This window comes from Salmo salar, chromosome 04 (assembly GCF_965601325.2).
Source record: "Salmo salar chromosome 04, fSalSal1, whole genome shotgun sequence".
Taxonomy (NCBI): Eukaryota; Metazoa; Chordata; class Actinopteri; order Salmoniformes; family Salmonidae; genus Salmo; species Salmo salar.
Genome location: NC_138294.1, coordinates 46,266,274 through 46,290,582, shown reverse-complemented (window position 1 = coordinate 46,290,582; position 24,309 = coordinate 46,266,274). Strand labels below are relative to the sequence as shown.

The 24,309-nt window shown below is 42.7% G+C and overlaps 1 protein-coding gene across 5 annotated transcripts; it reads right to left on the bottom strand.

Annotated features, from left to right (window-relative positions):
• Nucleotides 1–3,253: 3,253 nt before the first annotated feature.
• On the bottom strand, nucleotides 3,254–22,751 carry LOC106603067 (MAP7 domain-containing protein 2). Of its 5 annotated transcripts, none has more exons than XM_014196218.3 (19): nucleotides 22,366–22,751; nucleotides 19,915–20,016; nucleotides 19,144–19,254; nucleotides 18,157–18,234; nucleotides 17,769–17,932; nucleotides 15,727–15,826; nucleotides 14,787–14,867; nucleotides 12,421–12,546; nucleotides 11,232–11,353; nucleotides 10,982–11,097; nucleotides 10,431–10,897; nucleotides 10,160–10,310; nucleotides 9,865–10,024; nucleotides 9,615–9,719; nucleotides 9,447–9,506; nucleotides 9,051–9,090; nucleotides 7,693–8,296; nucleotides 6,327–6,579; nucleotides 3,254–4,678 (listed from the first exon to the last, which is right to left on the bottom strand). In XM_014196218.3, exons 1-19 carry the CDS (start codon nucleotides 22,409–22,411, stop codon nucleotides 4,634–4,636), a joined length of 2,931 nt encoding a protein of 976 aa, XP_014051693.3. In that variant the 5' UTR covers nucleotides 22,412–22,751; the 3' UTR covers nucleotides 3,254–4,633. The 5 variants fall into 5 exon arrangements, with proteins under 5 accessions (XP_014051693.3, XP_014051692.3, XP_014051694.3 ...); XM_014196217.3 differs by having other exon boundaries at nucleotides 9,051–9,093; nucleotides 22,366–22,750; XM_014196219.3 differs by having other exon boundaries at nucleotides 9,051–9,093; nucleotides 19,153–19,254; nucleotides 22,366–22,750.
• Nucleotides 22,752–24,309: the final 1,558 nt, after the last annotated feature.

The window sequence follows — 24,309 nt, the reverse complement described above, 5'->3', positions numbered from 1 at the left end:
CTTTGTGATGGCCACTCCAATACCTTGACTTTGTTGTCCTTAAGCCATTTTGCCACAACTTTGGAAGTATGCTTGGGGTCCATTGTCCAATTGGAAGACCCATTTGCGACCAAGCTTTAACTTCCTGACTGATGTCTTGAGAAGTTGCTTCAATATATCCACATCATTTTCTTCCCTCATGATGCCATCTATTTTGTGAAGTGCACCAGTCCCTCCTGCAGCAAAGCACCCCCACAACATGATGCTGCCACCCCCGTGCTTCACGGTTGGGATGGTGTTCTTCGGCTTGCAAGCTTCCCCCTTTTTCCTCCAAGCATAACAATGGTCATTATGGCCAAACAGTTCTATTTTTGTGTCATCAAACCTGAGGACATTTCTCAAAAAAGTGCGATCTTTGTCCCCATGTGCAGTTGCAAACCGTAGTCTGGCTTTTTTATGGCGGTTTTGGAGCAGTGGCTTCTTCTTTGCTGAGCGGCCTTTCAGGTTATGTTGATACAGGACTCATTTTACTGTGGATATAGATACTTTTGTACCGGTTTCCTCCAGCATTTTCACAAGATCCTTTGCTGTTGTTCTGGGATTGATTTGCACTTTTTGCACCAAAGTACGTTAATTTCTAGGAGACAGAATGCGTCTCCTTCCTGAGCGGTATGACGGCTGCGTGTTCCCTTGGTGCTTATACTTGCGTACTATTCTTTGTACAGATGAACGTGGTACCTTCAAGCGTTTGGAAATTGCTCCCAAGGATGAACCAGACTTGTGGAGGTCTACCATTTTTTTTCCTGAGTCTTGGCTTATTTCTTTTGATTTTCCCATGATGTCAAGCAAAGAGGCACTGAGTATGAAGGTAGGCCTTGAAATACATCCACAGGTACAAATCCAATTGACTCAAATGATGTCAATTAGCCTATCAGAAGCTTCTAAAGCCATGACATAATTTTCTGGAATTTTCCAAGCTGTTGAAATGCACAGTCAACTTAGTGTATGTAAACTTCTGACCCACTGGAATTGTGATACAGTGAATTATAAGTGAAATAATCTGTCTGTAAACAATTGCTGGAAAAATGACTTGTGTCATGCACAAAGTAGATGTCCTAACCGACTTGCCAAAACTATAGTTTGTTAACAAGACATTTGTGGAGTGGTTGAAAAATGAGTTTTAATGACTCCAACCTAAGTGTATGTAAACTTCCGACTTCAACTGTATATATAGATACACACACACAAACACACACACACACACACACACACACACACACACACACACACACACACACACCCACACACACACACACAGATAATATATGTACAGTACCAGTCAAAAGATTGGATACACCTTCTCTTTCAAGGGTTTTTCAGTATTTTTACTATTTTCTACATTGTAGAATAATAGTGAAGATATCAAAACTATAAAATAACACATATTGAATCATGTAGTAACCCAAAAAAGTGTTAAACAAATCAAAATAGATTTTTTAGATTCTTCAAAGTAGCCACCCTTTGCCGTGATGACAGCTTTGCACAGTCTTGGCAATCTCTCAACCAGCTTAACCTGGAATGCTTTTCCAACAGGCTTGAAGGACTTCCCACATATGCTGAGCACTTGTTGCCTGCTTTTCCTTCACTCTGCGGTCCAACTCATCCCAAACCATCTCAATTGGGTTGAGATCGGGTGATTGTGGAGGCCAGGTCATCTGATGTAGCACTCCATCACTCTCCATCTTGGTCAAATAGCCCTTACACAGCCTGGAAGTGTGTTGGGTCATTGTCCTGTTGAAAAACAAATGATAGTCCCACTAAGCGCAAACCAGATGGTTTGCTGAATGTTGTGGTAGCCATGCTGATTAAGTGTGCCTTGAATTCTAAATTAATCACAGACAGTGTCACCAGAAAAACAACACCACACCATTACACCCCCTCCTCCATTCTTCACAGTGGGAACCATACATGCAGAGATCATCCGTTCACCTACTTTGCGTCTCACGAAGACACTGCAAGTCATGGCTCGACAAAGGTCAAGTTCGGAAGTTTGGGCTTTCCGCAGTGTGGCAATAGTATTGGGCATTTGTTTGAAGTGTTAAATGACCGCTGAACATCGATCATTTGAGTGAACTTGGTGACTTCCCTGCCATATGATTACAATTGGACATTTTATCAGTTAAACCTGAAAGGCACCCAGGTTAAACATACACTGACACTGCAGTTGGAACCAAAAATCGAACATTGGGACTCATCAGACCAAAGGACACATTTCCCCCTGTCTAATGTCCATATTTCTTGGCCCAAGCAAGTCTCTTCTTCTTATTGGTGTCCTTTAGTAGTGTTTTCTTTGCAGCAATTTGACCATGAAGGCCTGATTCACACAGTCTCCTCTGAACAGTTGATGTTGAGATGTGTCTGTTACTTGAACTCTGTGAAACATTTTTTTTGGCTGCAATCTGAGGTTGGTAACTCTAATGAACTTATCCTCTGCAGCAGAGGTAACTGTGGGTCTTCCTTTCCTGTGGCGGTCCTCATGAGAGCCAGTTTCATCATAGCTCTTGATGGTTTTTGTTACAGCACTTGGAGAAACTTTCAAAGTTCTTGTCATTTTCTGGATTCACTGACCTTCATGTCTTAAAGTAACAATGGACTGTCATTTCTCTTTGCTTATTTGACCTGTTCTTGCCATAATATGGACTTAGTCTTTTACCAAATAGGGGTATCTGTATACCACCTTGTCACAACACAACTGATTGGCTCAAACTCATTAAGAAATTCAACAAATTAACAAGGCACACCTGTTAATTGAAATTCATTCCAGGTGACTACCTCATGAAGCTGGTTGAGAGAATGCCAAGAGTGTGCAAAGCTGTCATCAAGGAAGAGGGTGGCTACTTTGAAGAAGCTCAAATATAAAATATATTTTGATTTGTTTAACACTTGTTTGGTTGCTACATGATTCTATATGTGTTATTTCACGTGTTGACGTCTTCACTATTGTTCTACAATGTAGAAAATAGTGTAAATAAAGAAAAATCCTTGAATGAGTTGGTGTGTCCAAACTTTTGACTGGTACTGTGTATTTGTTTTATACCTACAGGGGTCCTAAAATTCAAAATCAAATAGCTAAATGAGCCATAGTATGACCATCTTAAAACAATTCCATATGTCAGTTTAGCACCCTCCCCCCAGTTCCCCACAGTCTTAGACGCTAAATATTTAAGTGGCATAGTGGCCTTCAGATGCAACAATATACAAATCACACCATACATTATTGTTTGAAGGTTTATTAAATGGTACATCTATCATCTTATGCTAATGACCCATGCACAATGTTTACAATAGTTCCATTTTTTTTATTAACTGCTATGTTGCTTTAGTTAGAAATAAGACAGACACACTACAATAGGTTTGAACTGTTAAAATGTGTTCTCTATAAACCTGATTTCTAAATCCCTGGTTGCTTAGTCTTCCAAGTACAAATCTTGCCTTCTTTTGGTGCATTATTTATCAAAACACAATACAGTCCAAGTGGAACCAGTGACTGACCACTCACATCTGTGCATATACACACCGAAATAAACGTAAGTTGGACAACACAGCATCCTGCAAGCCATGATAGGTTTTGTCCTTGACTTGTAGCAATCCAAGTCACCAATCTAACATAGATACCAGCTCAGAGGTTTCAGACTTTTGAGGGATCATGCATAGCTCATCACTTTGTAGATCAAGGAAGAAAAGATACCACAAAACTTGCAATGCATGGGTTGATGGCAATCTGGATTATAATGAGGAACGTTATTGTACAGATACTTTATGTTGACTTTTGAGTTGCAGTACTATTTGACCTGGGTTCAAGTATTATGGCACACATGCTACAAACCCAATCACACAGCATGTTGGAAACATACACTGTGACAACAAGCTTGAGTCTCCTGGGAGTTAATCATGTCCAGGGAGATACGAGCTAGCCTGAGGCATCCACAGCCAGAATTGGAAACCGTAGACTTTTCAGTGGAACAATCGAATTGAATGATCAGTGCATACTAAACTACATTAGGTGGATTCAGAGCAATATTAAACTTTCAACCATTAGAGGAACAATACTGCAATAGCAAAGGCAACTTACTAATATGATATTCTACATCTGTATATGTGGGGTCTTTCACTATAAAACAAATATTTAAGGAGACGATATCACCAGTTTGTGCTTCTACCCAACTACAGAATAAAAGCTTTGGTTTTCAAATGAGATTTAACTAGCTTACCTAACTGCTTTAGATCATAACAGGCAGTCAAGAGTCAATTACTTCATGGGCACTTCCTTTCATTGAGACGTACACACATACACCCACGTTTCAGACACCACACTAACAACTGCTCTAAGCGATACATGGCATGACACCGATATCTATGACTATCATTACGATATTATTTGACAAGTATAGTAAATCTATTAATATTACTGTCACTTAGGTTCCATTGTCCAAGGCTATGAGGACAGATGTATTGTAGGAGAAGGTTGAAGGTTAATGGACATTCAAGGTTGGAGACCAACAAAGGAGGGTCAAAACTACATTCAGAGTGCTTTCTCTGTCTCATCTCAAGAGGTGCAGAGACTTCCATCCTCAATAACATTAGACAACGCAGATCATTTCCCTCTGCTCCTTCCATCATGGCTTGCCAGTCCAGGGTTCTGAAATTAAAAAAGTCATCATAAGATTCTGTGTGTTTGAGAGAAGCTACCCACAAGGCACAAACTGGTTGAATAAATGTTGTTTGAAAGTAATTTGTCAACGTATTGTGACTCGGACTCCACGTGGAAAATACATTGGATTTGAAAAAAGTCCTCAACTGTTGTTTTGAGGGTGAAATTTCAACCACAGGATATCACCATGGTAACCAAATTTCAATGTAGACAAACCATGTATAAAATATGATGAATTTGTACCGTTAAAACAATGTCAGATCTCCAACGTTATATTCACTATCAGAAAAAAACTATAGGCTGGGCAGCACCTCCTACTGGAGAGTTGATCTACCTACAGCTACCCTTTGGTCTCCCACCCAGGGCCTATATAGCATTTTCAAAGTCATCAAAAGCTATGGTTTCAATTCAACCCAGAATTCAACTAAAAATAGACAACATAATAGGCCCAGTTTCAAGCTCTGGTTGATTTCAAATGTAATGATATTGAATTGTGTTTTGTTGACAACACAACCAAATATCAACTTTTAAGGAGAGGTACAGTATCTTCTGCTTGGATAGTTCCATCTGCCACTGACGTAGTCTGGCTTCAATTAAATTTTGTCTCCATCACAACCAAAAATAAAAGTTAAAGAATACGTTTTTTTCTATAATTTGTAGACAAATTGGAATTAAAGCAAGACTAAGTGAGTGGCAGATGGAAGTATCCAAGCAGAAGATAAATCTCCTTCAAATGTTGATATTTGGTTGCATTGACAACCAAACACAATTCAATTTAACTTTTGAAATACAATAAACAGCCTATTAACTTGTCTACAAGTTAGCAAATAATATGTTGGATTCACACCTCTAACACAACCAAAAATAAAAAAGTTCTAGAATGGGATTAAGCCAGCGGCTCAGATGTACCTATGGATAGTTCTATCTCCTTTAAAATGTTGATATTTGGTTGCATTGCCAAGCAAACACAATTCACTATTACTTTTATAATACAGTAAATAGTCTAGAGTAAAGGCTCTTTTACAAACTAATGTAAAATTCAACCTTTAAACGAGTAACAGATCCATGGCCACATTGAGTTTACTGTAAATATAGATGTATTCGTACGTAATCCTATAAAGTGTGTATGTTCAATATAGCATGCAAAGGTCATAGCAGGTCTGTGGATATCTTCATAACTGCTGTAACAATCTGCGCAGTATCTCAAACGCCATTGATCACTTGCACGATGTACTTTTATTGTAATCTCAACTGCAATCCAGGTCATGTGGTTCTGCTATTAGATGAAGCACAGTGATAACCCAATCTGTTGCATAAATAAACAAAATATCTGACATTGTATTCCCACTAGAACTTTGCTGTGCTTTTAGATGGTTGAAAGCTTAGTGGTGACACATTGGAAATTCAACTAACTTTTGGCAGTCTTTTTCAGTGGGTGAATATAGGTTGTAATCTCATTGATCAACGTCTCAACCAAATATTACCCAATTATCCACTTTGCAATGACGTGATGTTCCCAGTGTGTAGTGTGAGCACTTGAGATGCTAGAATGAGAGAGGTATTGTGGCAACTTGAGCGGTGTGTATTTGAACATGTGAGCATAAGATATTATTCTCATTCTCACATGCATTTATACCTGGCGACTGGATGTTGTGCTTGTGTGAGGGTGGAGGATGAGCTTGGAATCGGCGCCGGGACTGCAGAGCCCGTCGATCAGGTTCTTGTTGCAGTCTCCGAGGCTGTCCATGGGCGGGAGTTTGGGGTAGGCCACATGGCCCGTCAGGTCCAGCAGATCTTCCAGGGCTCGGGCATTACTCGTGGCGTTTTCCTGGACCTCATTGACTGGGGAGAACTCTGGGATGGAGATAAGTTCCTCCTTGGAAACTGGGCTGAGAGGGGAAGAGGGAGCAACATTTGTGAATATCATAATGGTTATTCCATTGATCGAATACTACTATGACCATGTCTGAACATCTATGGGGCATGCTGTCCTTGGGTAATCAAGGGCTGATATGAGGGGAATAATTTATTATGCAAATAGTTAAACACAAAGCCATTTTTACTATCAATATTCCTCAGGGTATGAGGAAAACGCTGTGGTAAAGCTAAGGGTCCAAATAGGATTCTGATGAGACAATATCACTAATACTCTAAGAATAACAAACATAGATGCGGTAAAGAGGTCATTGGAACTCGACCAAAGCAATGGAAACGCGTGGGGGAAAGATCCCGAACATCCTCATTGCCCCCCAGCTATTGTTTATGTGTATTTCACACTAAGTTGAGGTAAAAATCTGAGTATAATTCTTGTATGGATGTCAACCCCAATACATGTTCATGTCATCATCACCAATCAACTCCATTATGCTTAAAAAACAACCTACTACCACCACTGATTTCTGTATGCTAGCACTCCTGGCAGCTTATATGTGGCTCCCTGTGGCTCAGTTGGTAGAGCATGGTGTTTGCAATGCCAGGGTTGTGGGTTTGATTCCCACGGTGGGCCAGTATGGAGAAAAAAAAGAAAAAAAAATGGATGAAATGAAATGTATGCATTCACTACTGTAAGTCGCTCTGGATAAGAGCGTCTGCTGAATGACTAAAATGTAAAAAATGTTATATGAACAGGTGTTTGCATTTATCAATCACTTCTTCTAAACCTGAAAAGGGACAACTTACAAATGTTATGCAGCAAAAATAAACGTGTATCCCAATCTGACTTTAGTAACCCCATTGTGGGCCTGTTACAATACATCAATCATGACGGATTTTACAAATATCCACTTTGTTAGATCAGTTTTGTTGACTGTGTGCCAATCCAGCATCCTTCTTCTATCACCCACGGTCTGCTTTCCATTGACGTCTTTCTCGCATTTATAGCTAGGTTTCTGGCATGGTGGGCAAGTGTATGCAAATGTTCATACTAACCAGTATCTCTAGAATTTATTGGTTCCCCATCATGCATTCCTGTAGATAGAAATGGCCTTGCTCTGATGGCTTACCTGACCTCCATGGACTGCACCTCATCATACGCCCCACTGCTCTTCACATCCAGAAGCTCCAGGTTAATGAGTGGAGGAGAGGGTTGGCCCACTGGTAGGAGTGCCAGGGACAGTTTGTTGGGCTGCACCCCTTGTCCGATAGTCTGTGTGTTCAACGTCACATTTACTTGAGTACTCTCCTCGGTTTTGAGCTGAGCAGTGGCTTGGCTGCTCACCTGGGTACCCTCCTGTTTCTTCACCTGTACATTCACTTGGGGAACATCCGGTCTCTTTGTATTATCCAGCTGATTCATTTGGTCAGTGGTCTTTGCATTCTCCTGCTTGGTCATGTGGGAAGTGACCTTTCCCTTCACTAAGACACTCTCTTGCTTGAGAGCCTGGGCTGCACCCTGTCCATTTACTTGTTGAGCGTCCTGTCCCTTTTCCAAAACATTCTTCAGTGGGGTCACCTGATCAGTGGCTTGCCCCCTCACCAGGGCAGTGTCCTGCTTGTTGACACAGGCAGCGACCTGCCCATTAACCTGAGACTCAACATTTGGGTTTTCGTGCACATTCACCTGAGCATTAGCTCCAATGTTCATCTTTGAGTTCATCTGCATTTCCCCTGTAGAGAACAGAAATATCACATTGCACAGGACTATTCCCTGAGAAAGAGCACCACATGACCTGGCCAAGGATGGCTTAAATTAAAGAGATGCTAATTATACACAAATCCCATGCCTCCTCTAAAATCATGTCAGGCTATTTAAGCGACTTACTGAATCTTACTGCGACAAAAGCATTGTCACATTAGTTAAGTCCATGGCCCTAACCCTAACCTATATGCACCACTTTGGGAACATTTCATGAGCTACCTTTGCGAGCCAGAGGGGCTTCCAATATCTTGTAGACAGGCAGATTTGCTGATGTCCTCTGTTCTACATCAGCTAACAAAATAAAGAAATGCATATTGGTCCTTCTCTTTAATTGCATTACATTTTCTAAATATATAAAGTTACATGCTGAGGGCTGCATTGTGGCAGGGACAGAGGAGTTATAAATAGCCAAAGACCTTGAATGGATGGCCTTGAATACAATCTAGGATGCAGAGGGAATCTGATCCTCTCCTGAGGACAGGTATTGGAAGAACACTGCTACATCACAGCCATGCAGGAGTCTCCTATATTGATGGAAAAGTACTGGGATCTCTCACCCACCAGACTACCCACTGCTGCCACTGGGTGGGACTCCTACTTGCCTACCTGGTTAAATAAAGGTGAAATAAAATCAAAAATAAAATGTATACATTCATAGTGTCTTTCCTGCTGGGGTGAGCAGGCAGGCAGAGTATCAGTGGGTGAATGGAGTGGGTCACCTACCTGGTGGTGAGACAGGCTGAGTCTCCACCTGCCCCTCCTCCTGCTTCAATATGGAACACAGATGGAGGCAACATCTATTATTCCACAGCAAATAAGAGGACAATTATGTATAGTATTGTGTGATTAAGACCTGTGGTAATCAGGACGCATAAACCAATGTATCAACAATGATACAATTTAATCATGATAATGATCACAACATAGATATAAAAACAAAAGCTCTTGGGTGGGGTGGGGTGGGGGGTGGGGGGGGGGGTACAAGCCGCAAAGCGTATCCTGTATTGGTATGCAATACCTGACAAGATCACAAAACATCACGTGGGTAATATAGGAGTCAGCAGGTCTCTTTGCTTGAGGCGTGCAGAGCTATGAGAACGGCAGGCATCTCTACAGTACCTTCATCTCTTCCTGGTTCTCATCACTCTTCCTGGTTCTCTTCATTATCTCCTCAATTCTCTGTGGAGATGTAGCAACATACAGACTTTGATATGTACTGAGTGCTGCAGACTGGGTATCAGATATACTGATTAATTCAATCATAATTGAATTTGGAGTCATAAAAACCTTCTTCCTCAGCTGTCTCTCCTCCTCCTCTTGTAGCTTCAGTATCTCTCTCTCCTGACGCTGACGCTCCGTATCCTTCTGAGCCTGAAACTCGCCCTCTTCCTTCTGTATTGATAAAGACGCAGGATTTATGCTTGGAATAATGTAAGACATGTACTGTGCATATACACAACGTTACACACAAACATGCACATACACCAGAGAAACATATCACCATACATAAAGTGACCCCCCCACTGTGACCCCTGACCTCTCTGTCCATCTGGACCTGTAGCTCCTTCTCCCGGACCTCCCTCTGCCGTTTCTCCTCTTCCGCTCTCCTCCTGCGGAGGTCCTCCTGTCTGCTCTTCTCCTCCTCCTGCCGTGCCCGCTCCTCTGCCTTTCTCCTCCTCAGCTGCTCCGCCTTCAGACTGAGTGACACAGACAGACACGATGACTTACAGTAAACCCTCTCAGTCACAGACACGGACAAGCAGACACCATCTATGCATCATGTACAGGCACACAGAGAGACACGGTGACATGGTGGCACACAGTCTCCTTACCGTTCCTTCTCCTCCTGCTCACAACGTTGTTTCTCCTCCAACTCCTTCTGCACCCTGGCCAGACGCCTACGCTCCGCTAGCAGTCTGGATGCTTCCTCTGCGTTTGTCGTCCCGGCAACTCCTTTCCCCGTTGTTATCACTGGCGATGGCTCTGTCACAAAGACAACGGCAGACATCAGTGTGCATTGAAACAGGTGCCCTTTTGACAATGCACTGATAGGTGTACTTAAATATTGACACACAAAAAGATTGGTAAACAGTAGAGTTTCACCTGTGCTCTTATCTGCATTCAGTTCACTGCTGGTGGACTTTGGCATCTTCTTATCTGGGGTGTCTATTTTGGAGGCTTTCTTATCAGAAGTGTCAGTCATAGAGTCCTTTCTTTCAGAAATCTCACCTTTTAAGTTCTTACCGGGGGTCTCAGTTTTGGGGAATCTCTTTTCTGGGGTCTCACTTTTGGGAAATCTCTTTTCTGGGGTCTCAGTTTTGGCCATTTTTTTTTCAGGGGTGTCTGCTTGAGAAGACTTCTCAGGGCTCTGGATATCAGACATACTTTTCACAGGGGTTTCTGGCTTGGAGACATTTCTGTCATTGATGTTGTTGTGACTTTTGGCTTCTTCAACATGTCTATCCTCCTTGTTGCCATCGGTAACCGGGGTGGTGGGTCTGTGCCTGATGGGAGAGGGGTGGTATTGGCGCACAGTGCAGGGAGACTGAGTACGGCTCTTAGGCACCAACCTACAACCAGAAGGACATTATTATCCTCTGTCATAGTAACTAGAACATACCACACGGATACAGCAGCAGGACAGTGAGTCTTACTTGGGGGTGGCGGGGGAGGCTGAGCGTCTGGTGAACATGGCTGGGGATTCTGCTCTTCTCACGGAGGAGCCTGTCGCTGGGGAGCCAGTCCTTCTCTCTCTGCGTAACCTTTCTTTCTGAAAGCACACACAAGATAATGTGTGTGTTTCCGGATGTAATCATGCCAACATGGCCCTACCAACTGCTAGCAGGGTTCTGCACTGGTTTCTCTCTATTCTATAACCAAGTGGGTAGGTAAGACAAGTCTGACCTTGGGGGTTTGAGGGGTTGAGCGAGATCCTCCTGGTGACTCCTCTGGAGAGCCCTGGAGCCTCCGTCGATCAACCCGGCTTGGCGAGCCCCGATAGGGTGACCTGTGGGGGCTGCAGGGAGCTGCACAACGACAGGCATCAGAGGTCAGAGGTCAAAATAATAATTATCAAGTGAAGAAGTATTGTAGTCAAAGGAGATACAAAGTAGTAATTTTATGTTTTTAGATCAATACCCACAGTATAGGTATGGAGGACATTAACAATACTATAAATTGTTTAAATCAAATCATACAAACTATTTTGTCTTTCACATGTTTATCTGTGGCAAGTTGGAGTGATGTGCGGCATGAACACACATTTTATTTAACTAGGCAAGTCTGAAGAACAAATTCTTATTTTACAATGACGGCCTACCCCGGCCAAACCCTCCCCTAACCCGGACCATGCTGGGCATTGTGCACCGCCCTATGGGACTCCCGATCACAGCCGGTTGTGATACAGCCCGGGATCGAACCAGGGTCTGTAGTGACGCCTCTAGCACTGAGACGCAGTGCCTTAGACCGCTGCGCCACTCGGGAGCCTAAAATAAATCACAAATACTAAATAAAATTGCATGTGGAAAAGAAAAACATCCACACGCTGTTGATGCCCAAAACGTTTATGCTAACGCAACTTTTCCTCTGCCATATTATCAGAGGTGTAGTAGCGGGTACTCGCACGTAAACGTTGTTTATTTACCTTTTTTATTTTACTCAGGCATTTACCCACGGGAAAAATGGATTGAAAGTACAGGGAGCATTACTTTACTCCTTGCGGACGGCGATCTGTGTTTATCCACCTATTTTTTTTACCACTACATATAAGGCATGCCCAACTAAGCAACACTTTTGCAAGTATCTTAGCATGTAGGTATTTCTTCTCCTTGTCACACCAAAACATTGTAGACCGCAGTCCCACCAGGAAACACGCATATCTTCACCCTCAGACACACGTTCACAAAAGCCAGACCTTGACATAAATAAAGTGGATAAACAAGTGTCTATCTGCAGAACTACAAATGCTGTCATGCATTCCCTAGTCTCTGCATCACCAATGATGCAAAGTTTCTAGGGGGTATTACCTGTCTGGGAATATTTACTGCCAATGTGCAAAAAAATAGTCAGACCAGATGTATTGTCTAGGTGTTACCTGTGCATCGGTGGCAGGGCAGATGGAGATCTGCTGCACTCTGGCACCTGGCCATAGAGGAGTGAGTGTGGGTAAGGAGGCGGTGGACCATCAGGTTCTCCACAGAGTTCAGGTGACAGCGCTGGGCTGATGGAGGGGTCAGGGGTCAATGGAGGTGTTGGGAGGAGGGGACAGAGATGAGGATGACAAACAAAACAACGTATGACCATGAGGGACATGAGACAGATAAATGAAGGTGCGAGAATCACACGGGGAGGAGGAGCAGGCTGAGAATACTAGTTCTAGACTAGTGAGTACAAGCGGAGAATGGAAAGGATGTAGGATGGGTCTGCCTCAAAAATATTTTGACACTGACAATGATAGCTATTAGCAGTGGTGGTGGTGAGTAACAGATGCAGAAGTCATAGTGTGTAGGGTAGAAGTAGTAGTACTAGTGGTGATATAACGAGGAGGACTAGTAGTAGTAGTGGTGATATAATGAGGAGGAGTAGTAGTAGTAGTAGTGGTGATACTACCGAGGAGGAGTAGTAGTAGTAGTCGTGATATAACGAGGAGGAGTAGTAGTAGTAGTCGTGATATAACGAGGAGGAGTAGTAGTAGTAGTGGTGATACAACCAAGGAGGAGTAGTAGTAGTACTAGTGGTGATACTACCGAGGAGGAGTAGTAGTAGTACTAGTGGTGATACTACCGAGGAGTAGTAGTAGTAGTAGTAGTAGTAGTAGTAGTGGTGATACTACCGAGGAGGAGTAGTAGTAGTACTAGTGGTGATACTACCGAGGAGGAGTAGTAGTAGTAGTAGTAGTAGTAGTGGTGATACTACCGAGGAGGAGTAGTAGTAGTAGTACTAGTGGTGATACTACCTAGGAGTAGTAGTAGTAGTAGTAGTAGTAGTGGTGATACTAACGAGGAGTAGTAGTAGTAGTACTAGTGGTGATACTACTGAGGAGTAGTAGTAGTAGTAGTAGTAGTAGTAGTAGTAGTAGTAGTAGTGGTGATACTACCGAGGAGGAGTAGTAGTAGTACTAGTGGTGATACTAGCGAAGAGTAGTAGTAGTACTAGTGGTGATACTAGCGAGGAGTAGTAGTAGTAGTAGTAGTAGTACTAGTGGTGATACTAGCGAGGAGTAGTAGTAGTACTAGTGGTGATACTAACGAGGAGTAGTAGTAGTAGTAGTAGTACTAGTGGTGATACTAACGAGGAGTAGTAGTAGTAGTAGTAGTAGTAGTACTAGTGGTGATACTAACGAGGAGTAGTAGTAGTAGTAGTAGTACTAGTGGTGATACTAACGAGGAGTAGTGGTAGTAGTAGTACTAGTGGTGATACTAACGAGGAGTAGTAGTAGTAGTAGTACTAGTGGTGATACTAACAAGGAGTCGTAGTAGTAGTAGTACTAGTGGTGATACTACCGAGGAGGAGTAGCAGTAGTAGTAGTACTAGTGGTGATACTAGTAGAAGGAGTAGTAGTACTAGTGGTGATACTAGTAGAAGGAGTAGTAGTACTTTATCAAATTGGAGGGCTACCTGTTCCTGTGCATGTTGAATGCAAATACTGCTCATCACTTCATTATTATTGGGTTGTTTTCACTCATGGGGATGGGATGGGCTCTCTGAAATGAAAAAATAACACTAACTATTTGGATGGGTGATATAGAGATTGGTAAGATGTATAAAAGCACTGAGAAAGTCCAACCTCAACCAGAGTGTTTTGACTGAGTGACATATGCCTTCAACAAGGAGGGAGAGGAGGTTTCAAACAATGAAAAGGAGGAAGTGAAGTGGTGTACATGTCCCCTGTTCCTTGGTGCTTTGTGTACTGTAAATTCCCTAGTGCCTGTCATTTCCTAATGGATATCTTCTTCACTCTGTATCCCAAAACCCTACATCTCTATTGTCATCACAATGCTTGCTCTTTTTCTCGAACCAGGATCGACTTGGAAGTACCAAAATACCATTAAGACATCAAGATACCCAAGCTGAGCACACACACACACACACACACACACACACACACACACACACACACACACACACACACACACACACACACACACACACACACACCCCCCCCCCCCCCCCCCCCTCACACATGCAGTAGACATACAGATGTCAAAAATATATAAAAAGCAGCAATTACACAATGTCAATGTGTAATTGTACAAGGTACACATTGACTTTTCACACATATCCTCATGCTTTCTGATTCAGCTGTTGCACATGCATTCTGGGAAATATACATAAAACCTTTGAGTTGGCATGACATTTCCCCTCAAGCCAAACTGCCATGAGAGCAGTGGTCATTGTGGGGTGCAGAGAAGGAGGGGGCAGGGGATTGGTGGACCGAATGGGAGGGGTTCATAACATTACCGGATTCGCTGGCAGCAGGAAGGGGGGCGGCGAGTTCATGGGGAAAGGTGGAGGCAAGGAGAGGGGCATTCTCACAGTCACCTATAGGCAGCGGGCGGAGCAGAGCAGAGAGAGCATAGCGTTATGACCAGAGCAGCCACTTGTGTCTTTACCTGATGACCCCCTGATACACCTCTGCACCCAGCAGGGCGCTCCTGAAGACAACTGGGGAGGTAAACCCATGCAGCAAGGCTGGAGGCAATGAGCAGGCCAGGGAGAAAGGCTCTCTCTCTCACATACACACCTTTGTCCTCCATATATCCCTCTATGACCCAATCCAAATCACACGTACAGTACGTAAGTCATAAACATATTCAGAAAACTGTATGAAAATCAGCATCTAGGTTTTGAACATGTTTTTGTATCCCAGTCCTCCATCCCCCGCCTCCATCATAATCCTGAAAATGCAACAAACTCCCAGTGCCCCAGGATAGAAGCCATCAATAATACCCTGAAGCAGTAACCAGTACGTTGTCAATTTTAAAACTGTCTGGTTTGCTCCCCTCAGGGTTGACTGGACTGATGACTATTTCCATGGTTTACGACAGGTCTGGGACAGGCTGACACAGAGACATCACTGTCTGACCTTGAGTCTCGATTAGAAGGGTAGAGGAGCTATCAGCTAGCAGCAGCTTCCCCCAAAAATACCTATCATGTGTTAGTATATCTGATGGACTACTTGCGTGATTTGTATCTGACAGAGAGCAACACCAAATTTGTATCCTATCACTTTAGAAGCCAGAAGGGACATGCCAAATTGAATTAGCGTAGAACATGCAGTGCTGTCCCTTCCAAAAGTCCCTCCCTCCCTCCATGCCTCGCACCATTCCTCCTTCCAGTCACAGCTTCATCATTCACACCTCATTGCACCCTCATCTCCAGCTCCCCGTTGTGGACTCACCCTGTGCTCCTCCAGGTCCGCCCCACGTCCAGCGTTTGGGCCTCTGCTCCAGCTGCAGGCTGCGTTCCAGGGAGCGTTTCATCAGAGCCTCCAGCCGCTCCTGGTTGTGCCGTTCCAGGACCGGGAAGACAAGGGACTCTGTCACTGAGCTGCTCCCCTGGCCACACAAGGACCAGTCTAGTCGCTCCATAACCACAAGCTCTCCTCTGACACAGCACAGTACAGTCTTTAACAGAGCAGGCAGATAAAGACCACAGCTGCTTGGGACTCCACCCCTCCGATCATACACCCAAGCAGACACAAAGAGGCACTCTGACACATTCATTCTCACAGCAAGCAACAGTATCGACAGGTTGGAGAATAGCTCCCCTTTCCTTTATCTGATATCCCCCCCCTCCCCCTTTTATTTTTCTGGTTGCCTGTTCTACTCAGACTTCCCCGAGTAAAATATTTTCCTTCCAAGCTAGTTAACCCTTCCCCACCCACAGTGTTGCCATAGTACACAGCCCAACAGAGCAGGAGACAAAGCCATTGCCAACATCTCTCCATTTAAATGTGCTCCATCTTTTCCTCCTATCTATATCCCTGCTCTTCCTTTTCATTTCTTCCTCTCAAACACATAAAAGATGTGGACATGTATCGGCAAATGGAGATACACACAGATGGAGCCAGCACAATAACAAAATGTATTAATCAGAATGACCAAGCACGGGTGAAAAAGTTTAAAAAAAATAAATCTTAAATGAGTACCACAGAAAAGAAAATGTGACATTAGCCACACCCTATAGGCTCCTCCTGCATTTCTATTGGTCTAAAATGACATCATCCAGAGGATATAGTTCATTTAAGGGGAACATTGCCAAGGCAAATGCTGTGTCATCCAAAACATGTCACAAAAATCCTCATCGTGCATACATTTACGAGAGCAGACAAAAATGATAAATCATGTTATTTCACGTCACCTTTTTAGACCAAATTAAGTCTTTCTTTACAGTTTAAATGGTGAGATCAATGTAGGTTACAAATCCTAACAATAAATGGCCTTAGAAAGTGGCAGCGTGTGACATGGTTTAAAAAGACAGATCTGTGGATAACTTTGTGCTCAGCAGATAGCTTGGGACCCATCGAGGAATTGAGGGCAATGACAAAGCAGGATTAGGATCAGATTAAGCAAATGGAATGACATAGATATTCATTGAAGAGTCTGATGAGGTCCCTGGGATTTACATAAAACTCAACACCAGCATTCCCAGAAGCTAGTGTTGACTGGTGTGCAGGGTGGGAAGGAGTAATCTGGAAGGGGAGGGTGGGGGTTGCAAATCCTATCTAATATCTGATTGGGAGGCAACGTTAAGTACAGAGGATACTGTAATTAATGAACCCCAGGATTTGAGTAAATTAAAGAGCATATGTCCCTGTTTATCTTTTAGAAGGGGCTGTTGCTGTACTTGCCCACACATACATTCACATACAATCAAAAACAGTACATCCAACCAGTACAATAAACATAAAAACTTTTTACTGAAACTAAACTGGAGGTGAAAAAGCTGTCTGAGTGTGAGGACAGAGGGTGACTACATCATGCACTGGAGACAAAGCAATCTGAATATAGATGTAGTGCAGGGTTCCCCAACTGGCGGCCCGCGGGCCGAATTTGGCCCACGGGTGATCTTATTTGGCCCCCCAAGTTTACTGAGGGAAAGAATATATATATAATAATATATATATTATATATATATATATGTATATATATATATATATATATATATATATATATTTATCCTATATATATTACTATATATCATTATATATTGTAAATCTGTTCCCAGAGACCTGATCGTATACAAATGCATGCAATTTTTGAAATGATTAAATTTTTGGTCAAATATTATATCGGTTTGGGCATCTTGCGGTCAATTTGCAGTCTACAAATTATTTGCAATTATGTTCCAGCCCCCTGACCGTCCACTTAAGAATTTTTTTTGTTTGCGTCTGACTCTAGTTGATGATCCCTAATCTAGTGGCTAGGTGATGAGTCTGACCTTCTCCTCCTCCAGCCTCTGCCTCCTCTTTTCCTCCACAGCAGCTCTGCGGAGCTCCTCTCTCTGTCTCTGCTCCTCCAGCTTCCTCCAGCGCTCCTCCACGGTACGCTCATACTGCAGCTGAGCCCGCCGCTCTTTCTCCCTGATCGCCTGCTCTCGCACCGCTGGAAACACCAACCAACACATTCAGATTACGACCCTCTAAAACACCATTATAACAACCCACAACAATTCCAGAGCTTTGCTTCCTTAAACTGCACATTTACTGGCTGCCGGTTCTATAGGGCAAAATTATAGAGCATTTTTGCTAACCTGCTACAATTCAAATATTGGTTTCAATAAGAAGTGATTTCCATCACATTCCATCACTGTCAGGAACATCACTTACCTAGACCTTTATCTCTCTCCTCACGTCTCTCTTTGGCTAAACGCATCCTGTCATCTGTCCTCAGATACCCTTCCACGTCTGAGAGAATGGGAGATAAAGATCAACACAGATAGAGAAACAGACAAGCTAGACAGAAACAGAGCAAGGAGAGACATTCCAAAGAGATAGTGAGGGAGAGATGTGTTTATAGAGAGGACCCAGTGAGGGAGAGATGTGTTTATAGAGAGGACCCAGTGAGGGAGAGATGTGTTTATAGAGAGCCCAGGACCCAGTGAGGGAGAGATGTGTTTATAGAGAGCCCAGGACCCAGTGAGCCCAGGACCCAGTGAGCCCAGGACCCAGTGAGGGAGAGATGTGTTTATAGAGAGAACCAAGTGAGTGGGAGAGGTGTTTATAGAGAGGACCCAGTGAGGGAGGGATGTGTTTATAGAGAGAACCAAGTGAGCGGGAGAGGTGTTTATAGAGAGGACCCAGTGAGGGAGGGATGTGTTTATAGAGAGAACCAAGTGAGCGGGAGAGGTGTTTATAGAGAGGACCCAGTGAGGGAGGGATGTGTTTATAGAGAGAACCAAGTGAGCGGGAGAGGTGTTTATAGAGAGGACCCAGTGAGGGAGGGATGTGTTTATAGAGAGAACCAAGTGAGCAGGAGAGGTGTTTATAGAGAGGACCCAGTGAGGGAGGGATGTGTTTATAGAGAGAACCAAGTGAGCGGGAGAGGTGTTTATAGAGAGGACCCAGTGAGGGAGGGATGTGTTTATAGAGAGAACCAAGTGAGCGGGAGAGGTGTTTATAGAGAGGACCCAGTGAGGGAGGATGTGTTTATAGAGAGAACCAAGTGAGCGGGAGAGGTGTTTATAGAGAGGACCCAGTGAGGGAGGGATGTGTTTATAGAGAGAACCAAGTGAGCGGGAGAGGTGTTTATAGAGAGGACCCAGTGAGGGAGAGATGTGTAGGGGAGCTAACAACCACAGTGGGGGTGGGACTTACACTGTTTACCTGCATGATTGTTAGTGTTGTTGCCTGGCAGAAGTAAAGTGGAGGGGAGCCCATTGAACTGGGGCCTCTTCTCTGTGACCGAGGGTGGGCTTAGCACCTCATCTGATATAGGAGAGACAACAGTCCCCACAGTTTATCAGCAGAGGAAGGCAGTGCTGTACATAGCACTGAACTGCAGTACTACTTTGAGACTGCAGAGGGAGACAGTGCCATGCTCTTTGTTCAGTGAAAGTAATGTTCAGAGGGTAAAAAAATGATTGCAGCCAGGGCAGTAGATAACGTAAAAGGTTGGATTGCCAAGCAATCCAAGGATGGATTGTGTATGTGCAATGTTTAAAAGGGCTCCCAGCAAAAAATCTATTTAACATTTAATCAGTTGTTAATCAGTTTATCAGTATGATAATTCCTAAACCAAAAAGATCTTGCCTTTGCCAGAAATGGCACTCTAAAATATGATTTTAGGCCAGTTTATTTTATAAACATCTAACTGTGCTTTCGTTGTGGTCACTGTAGGAATCTTGAAAAACATCTTGGTAAAAAAAAGTGTCTTATAGTAACCCTTAAAATGATAAAATGACTCAACAATGACTCCCCTTGACATGCAAGTATCAAAGAATTCAACTCCACCCATTTCTGACATGGTAAATTGTGATTGTTGTAATTATGGAAAGTAATTCTGTGAAGTACCTTTCCAATTCAGATAAGCGCCAAAGAAAATCCTTTTAAAATGTTAAGAGTGTGGATGAGAAATCGGCATCTTACTGTGTTTCGCAGCTAGGCTCCCTGGATAAAGTGCCACACGGGCTGGGGAGCCATGGCCGTTGCTTTGGGATCTCTTCTCTGCAACTGATGGTTGAGTCAATCCTTTGGCGGGAGAAAGAAGCAAACACATGAAGAAGAAAATAATAGAAGACAGGTAAATAAGTCTAGGATAGATGGCAGGCCATTGTTTTATTCTGGACTAGATTTAACACAGCAGCCATAATCTGGCCCTGTTACTGCTGCATCACTCACAAAAATCTAATACAGCTCCCAGACAAGGAGCGACCCATCAAATCACAACATTGGGTTGTACACGGCATATGTTAATATAATTTATTCTTAGGAAACTAGAACTAACCTAGGAAGTGAGGGGTCCTTTCCCAGACCCAGAGTAAGCCTATTAATTAAAAAGCATTTTTGATTGGGACTCTCAATATCCTGCTTTTAAAGTAGGACCGGCCGTACAGGTAGGCTACTAACACCTGTCACATGTCTTTAACCATTGATGAAAGGTCTGTGACGTTGTGTGCTGGTGAGAATCCATGTTTAATGCCCCTCTTTAAATGTGTCCACTCCATAACAATAAGGCCTCAAAACCCAGATGCAGCTATATGCGTTTGATCATCCCTAAATTCAAGGCTACATTCTGGGCTTTTTGAGTACAAATCACACTTTTTTGCTCACATTGGTACCAACCAAGTTTATTACAGTTGTGTTCTTATTTCTATTTGTTTTTTCCATTTTTATTTTAAATTCAGTTTAGTTTCAGACCTGATTTGCTAGTTTTTATTTAGTTTTAGTTTTATCAAAATATTTCTTTGTAGTTTTTATATGATTTAGCTTCAGTTTTAGAGTTTTGAGGGACAGAAAGCATGTGTTGTATCATTTTTTGGGATGTCACTTCTTGCAACTGTGGAGCAGTAATACTTAAGCGATGAATAAGATGATGGGTCAGGTCATTGGTCAGGTTTAAATAATAAAGTAAATCTCAATGTGACTTGGATTTAAAGGGAATAGCGTCGAGACTGATGCCAAAAAATAGGGTGGAAACTCTCTCACCCATGTTAACACCGATCTACTGCTTTTTAACTTCAGTAGTACATGTAAGAAGAATCAAATAAGATTATTCTTACATGTACTACTAAACGATTTACCTAGATGATTTACTGTAAAAAAAATGTTTTACTGTAATAGTAATGAATGCATAAATGAATGGATGAATAAAATTAATTGAGTGGAGATGGGATTTGTATTTCACAGTATATTACTGCAATGACATGGGATTGGTGCAAGCAGGTTGGCTAATATAGGTAATGTGTTTACATGTTACAGAATATCAATGAATATTGTGTTTTATATCATGTACACTTCCAGAGGTCTTAACAAAGGCTTCCAAACTGGCAGCACCAGAAGGGCAAAATGATGGGGCACCATTTTATTTGATCTTTATTTAACTAGGCAAGTCAGTTAAGAACAAATTCTTATTTACAATGACGGCCTACTCCGGCCAAACCCCGATGACCCTGGGCCAATTGTGCGCCGCCCTACCACATACCAGTTAAATTGGTATGGTTAAAAAAGTTTAAGGTTTTCGGCACTCCAAGAATCAGGTATTCTACTGTATTCTGTGGGATGGAATAACGGTACCATTCAAAATACAGCAATTACTTCCCCGTTCACCATTACTTCCCAAAATGACCATCATTTACAGTATGCTGCAATAAAACTTTTCACAGTATTTTACTGTTGATAATACTCCAAATTACAATATGAATTACAGTTGTTACAGTGTAGTGATAGTAACGGACAAGCCAGGTCTATTTGAAACATCGCCACCTCCTGGCCGCATTTACCCACCAGATTCAGTAGCTTGAACCCCCCCTCCCCCAAAGTAAAAAAACAACTAAAAAACTAAAACCAAAACATTTTCATTATGGTTTTTATTTTAGTTAGTTTTGGAGTTAAATATACGTTTTAGTATAGTTTTAGTTTTTCAACCGGGTTTATTAATTATTTTATTTCAGTTTACTAAATCGTTTTTTCATGATAGGTTTTAGTTTCCATTTTAGTTTAGTATAATAACATTGGTACCAGCGACAGAAAAACATCCTTGGACATCAACATCTAGGCTATGCGGGTTAATATAGATCAAACCATATAAATACGCGTAATGTAGCCTGTGCCAGAGCCAATCCATTTGGCCATTAAAAAGGTGCGTGTTGTCCTTCTGCATCTTGATGATTTAACAACTAGGCTATTCAGCTTTTATTTAGACAGCTGGTTATAAAAGCACACGATAAAAAATTGCCTCGGCTAGGCTTGGTTATAGCCTATGCTAGAGGATGAAGTGAAATTCACAATTTGAGGATGCAGAAATGTCATAGCAAAAAAATAAGAAGAGAAACATTGGATATTGTTAACAATAGACCGTTCGTCTTTTACCCAGCTTACCTGTCAGGGCACCACTGGATGCTGCATTGACTGCCGTCTCCGCCATCTTCGTAGTCACCGGCGGATGCCACCAAACGTATGTATGAAATGTCGTAAACACCCCGCAGCGAAAGGCTCCAAATCAAGTCTAGGGAAACAGCATCGCCAGCTTCTACCTTCAGGCGCAGGAGGAAAACATAGGCTACTCTATCAGGGGATATAGGCCTATCCGTTTTGCACTGCCTCAGCAATCAATATGTATGCTCGCCCGGAATGCTAACGGTGCACAGGCGGCCAGGAGAGCAAGAGGGTATTCGGATGAATGCGGTTACTGAATGAGACCATAGGCTACTATTAAGTGGGCTATTTTGAAGGTAACATGTGATCGTATCTGGTATCCTTGGTTAACTGTTGGAAGACGGAGAGAAAATGATGAGTTCCAGTTCAGGGCGTACTGGATTGGAATTATGAATATTCGACAGCGCAGCAGTGCTTCGCCCGCCGGTGTTGTGCCGAAAGTCTCTTCCCTGACAGAATCCCCCCCCCCCTTCTAATTTCCTTAATTTTGTGGCAAACATCAGATTCAAGTACTTTCTATAGAACAAACTTCACGTCAGGATAGGCAACCGAAATTAATAATGAATGTGTTATATTAAACAGAGGGAATAAAATGTTGGCAAGCAATAAACATTTCAGAACAACTATGGCTGAATTATTATCCTTACACTTTCAAAAATACTAGTCGAATAAGACATGGGAGATATGACGAATTTTGGCAAAGAGATTTATTTATAGACTACAAATCAGTAGCGGATTTCAACTGGGGGGGCCAAGCTGGGGCCAGTTGTACTGTTAGAGGGGCCAGTTACATTAGACGTTATTGTTGTCATATCGTTTTCTTCACTGCATTGCAGGCATTAGCAGGCAAAAGACTATGTTCATAATCATCATCGTTGCCACTGTCTAATAACGGATGTAAAAAAAAAGAATGATAGCAAAAATTAGTTATGTAAAAATGATTTCATACTCCACATTTAGGGGGGCCACAAGGGGGTCCAAAATTGTTGTCACAGGGCCACTGCCCCCCCCCCCCCCCAGAACCGCTAGTGATTTAGGTACGGGCGACGGGCGCTGGGGGTGTTCGCCCATGGCGCCATACAAGCTACAACCGCCACATACACTTGAAACAAATAGCCAAACCGAAAACTGCAGACAAAAATATTTTCTGCTACTAAGATCAGTGAAATGTTGGCTAAACTGACAACGGAGTGCAGAGCAGAAATCTAAACTAGCAAGCAAGTCGCAGCAATGAAGAACGCGAAGGGGGGGAGATTTTCGTCATAACACCGGATCCGCATTACATCAGTGTAGCCTAATTAAATGCATGAAGTCAAAACGAATTATTGAATTGTGTTCAATAGCTTTAAACGTTGCCATTAAATAACTATACTGAACAAAAATAAACATGTAAAGTGTTGGTCCCATGTTTCATGAGCTGAAATAAAATATCCCAGAAATGTTCCATATGCACAAACAGATTATTTCTCTAGAATTTTGTGTGCAAATTTGTTTACAACCCTGTTAGTGAACATTTCTCCTTTGCCAACATAATCCATCCACCTGACAGGTGTGGCATATCAAGAAACTGATTAAACAGTATGATCATACTACAGGTGCACCTTGTGCTGGGGACAATAAAAGGCCACTCTAAAATGTGCAGTTGTGTCACACAACACAATGCTATAGATGTCTCAAGTTTTGAGGGAGCGTACAATTGGCTTGCTGACTGCAGGAATGTCCACAAGACCTGTTGCCAGAGAATTGAATGTTCATTTGTCTACCATAAACTGCCTCCAACGTTGTTTTGAACAGAGTGCCCCATGGTAGCGGTGGGGTTATGGTATGGGCAGGCATACGTTTCAGACACTGAACACTATTGCATTTTATCTATGGCAATTTGAATGC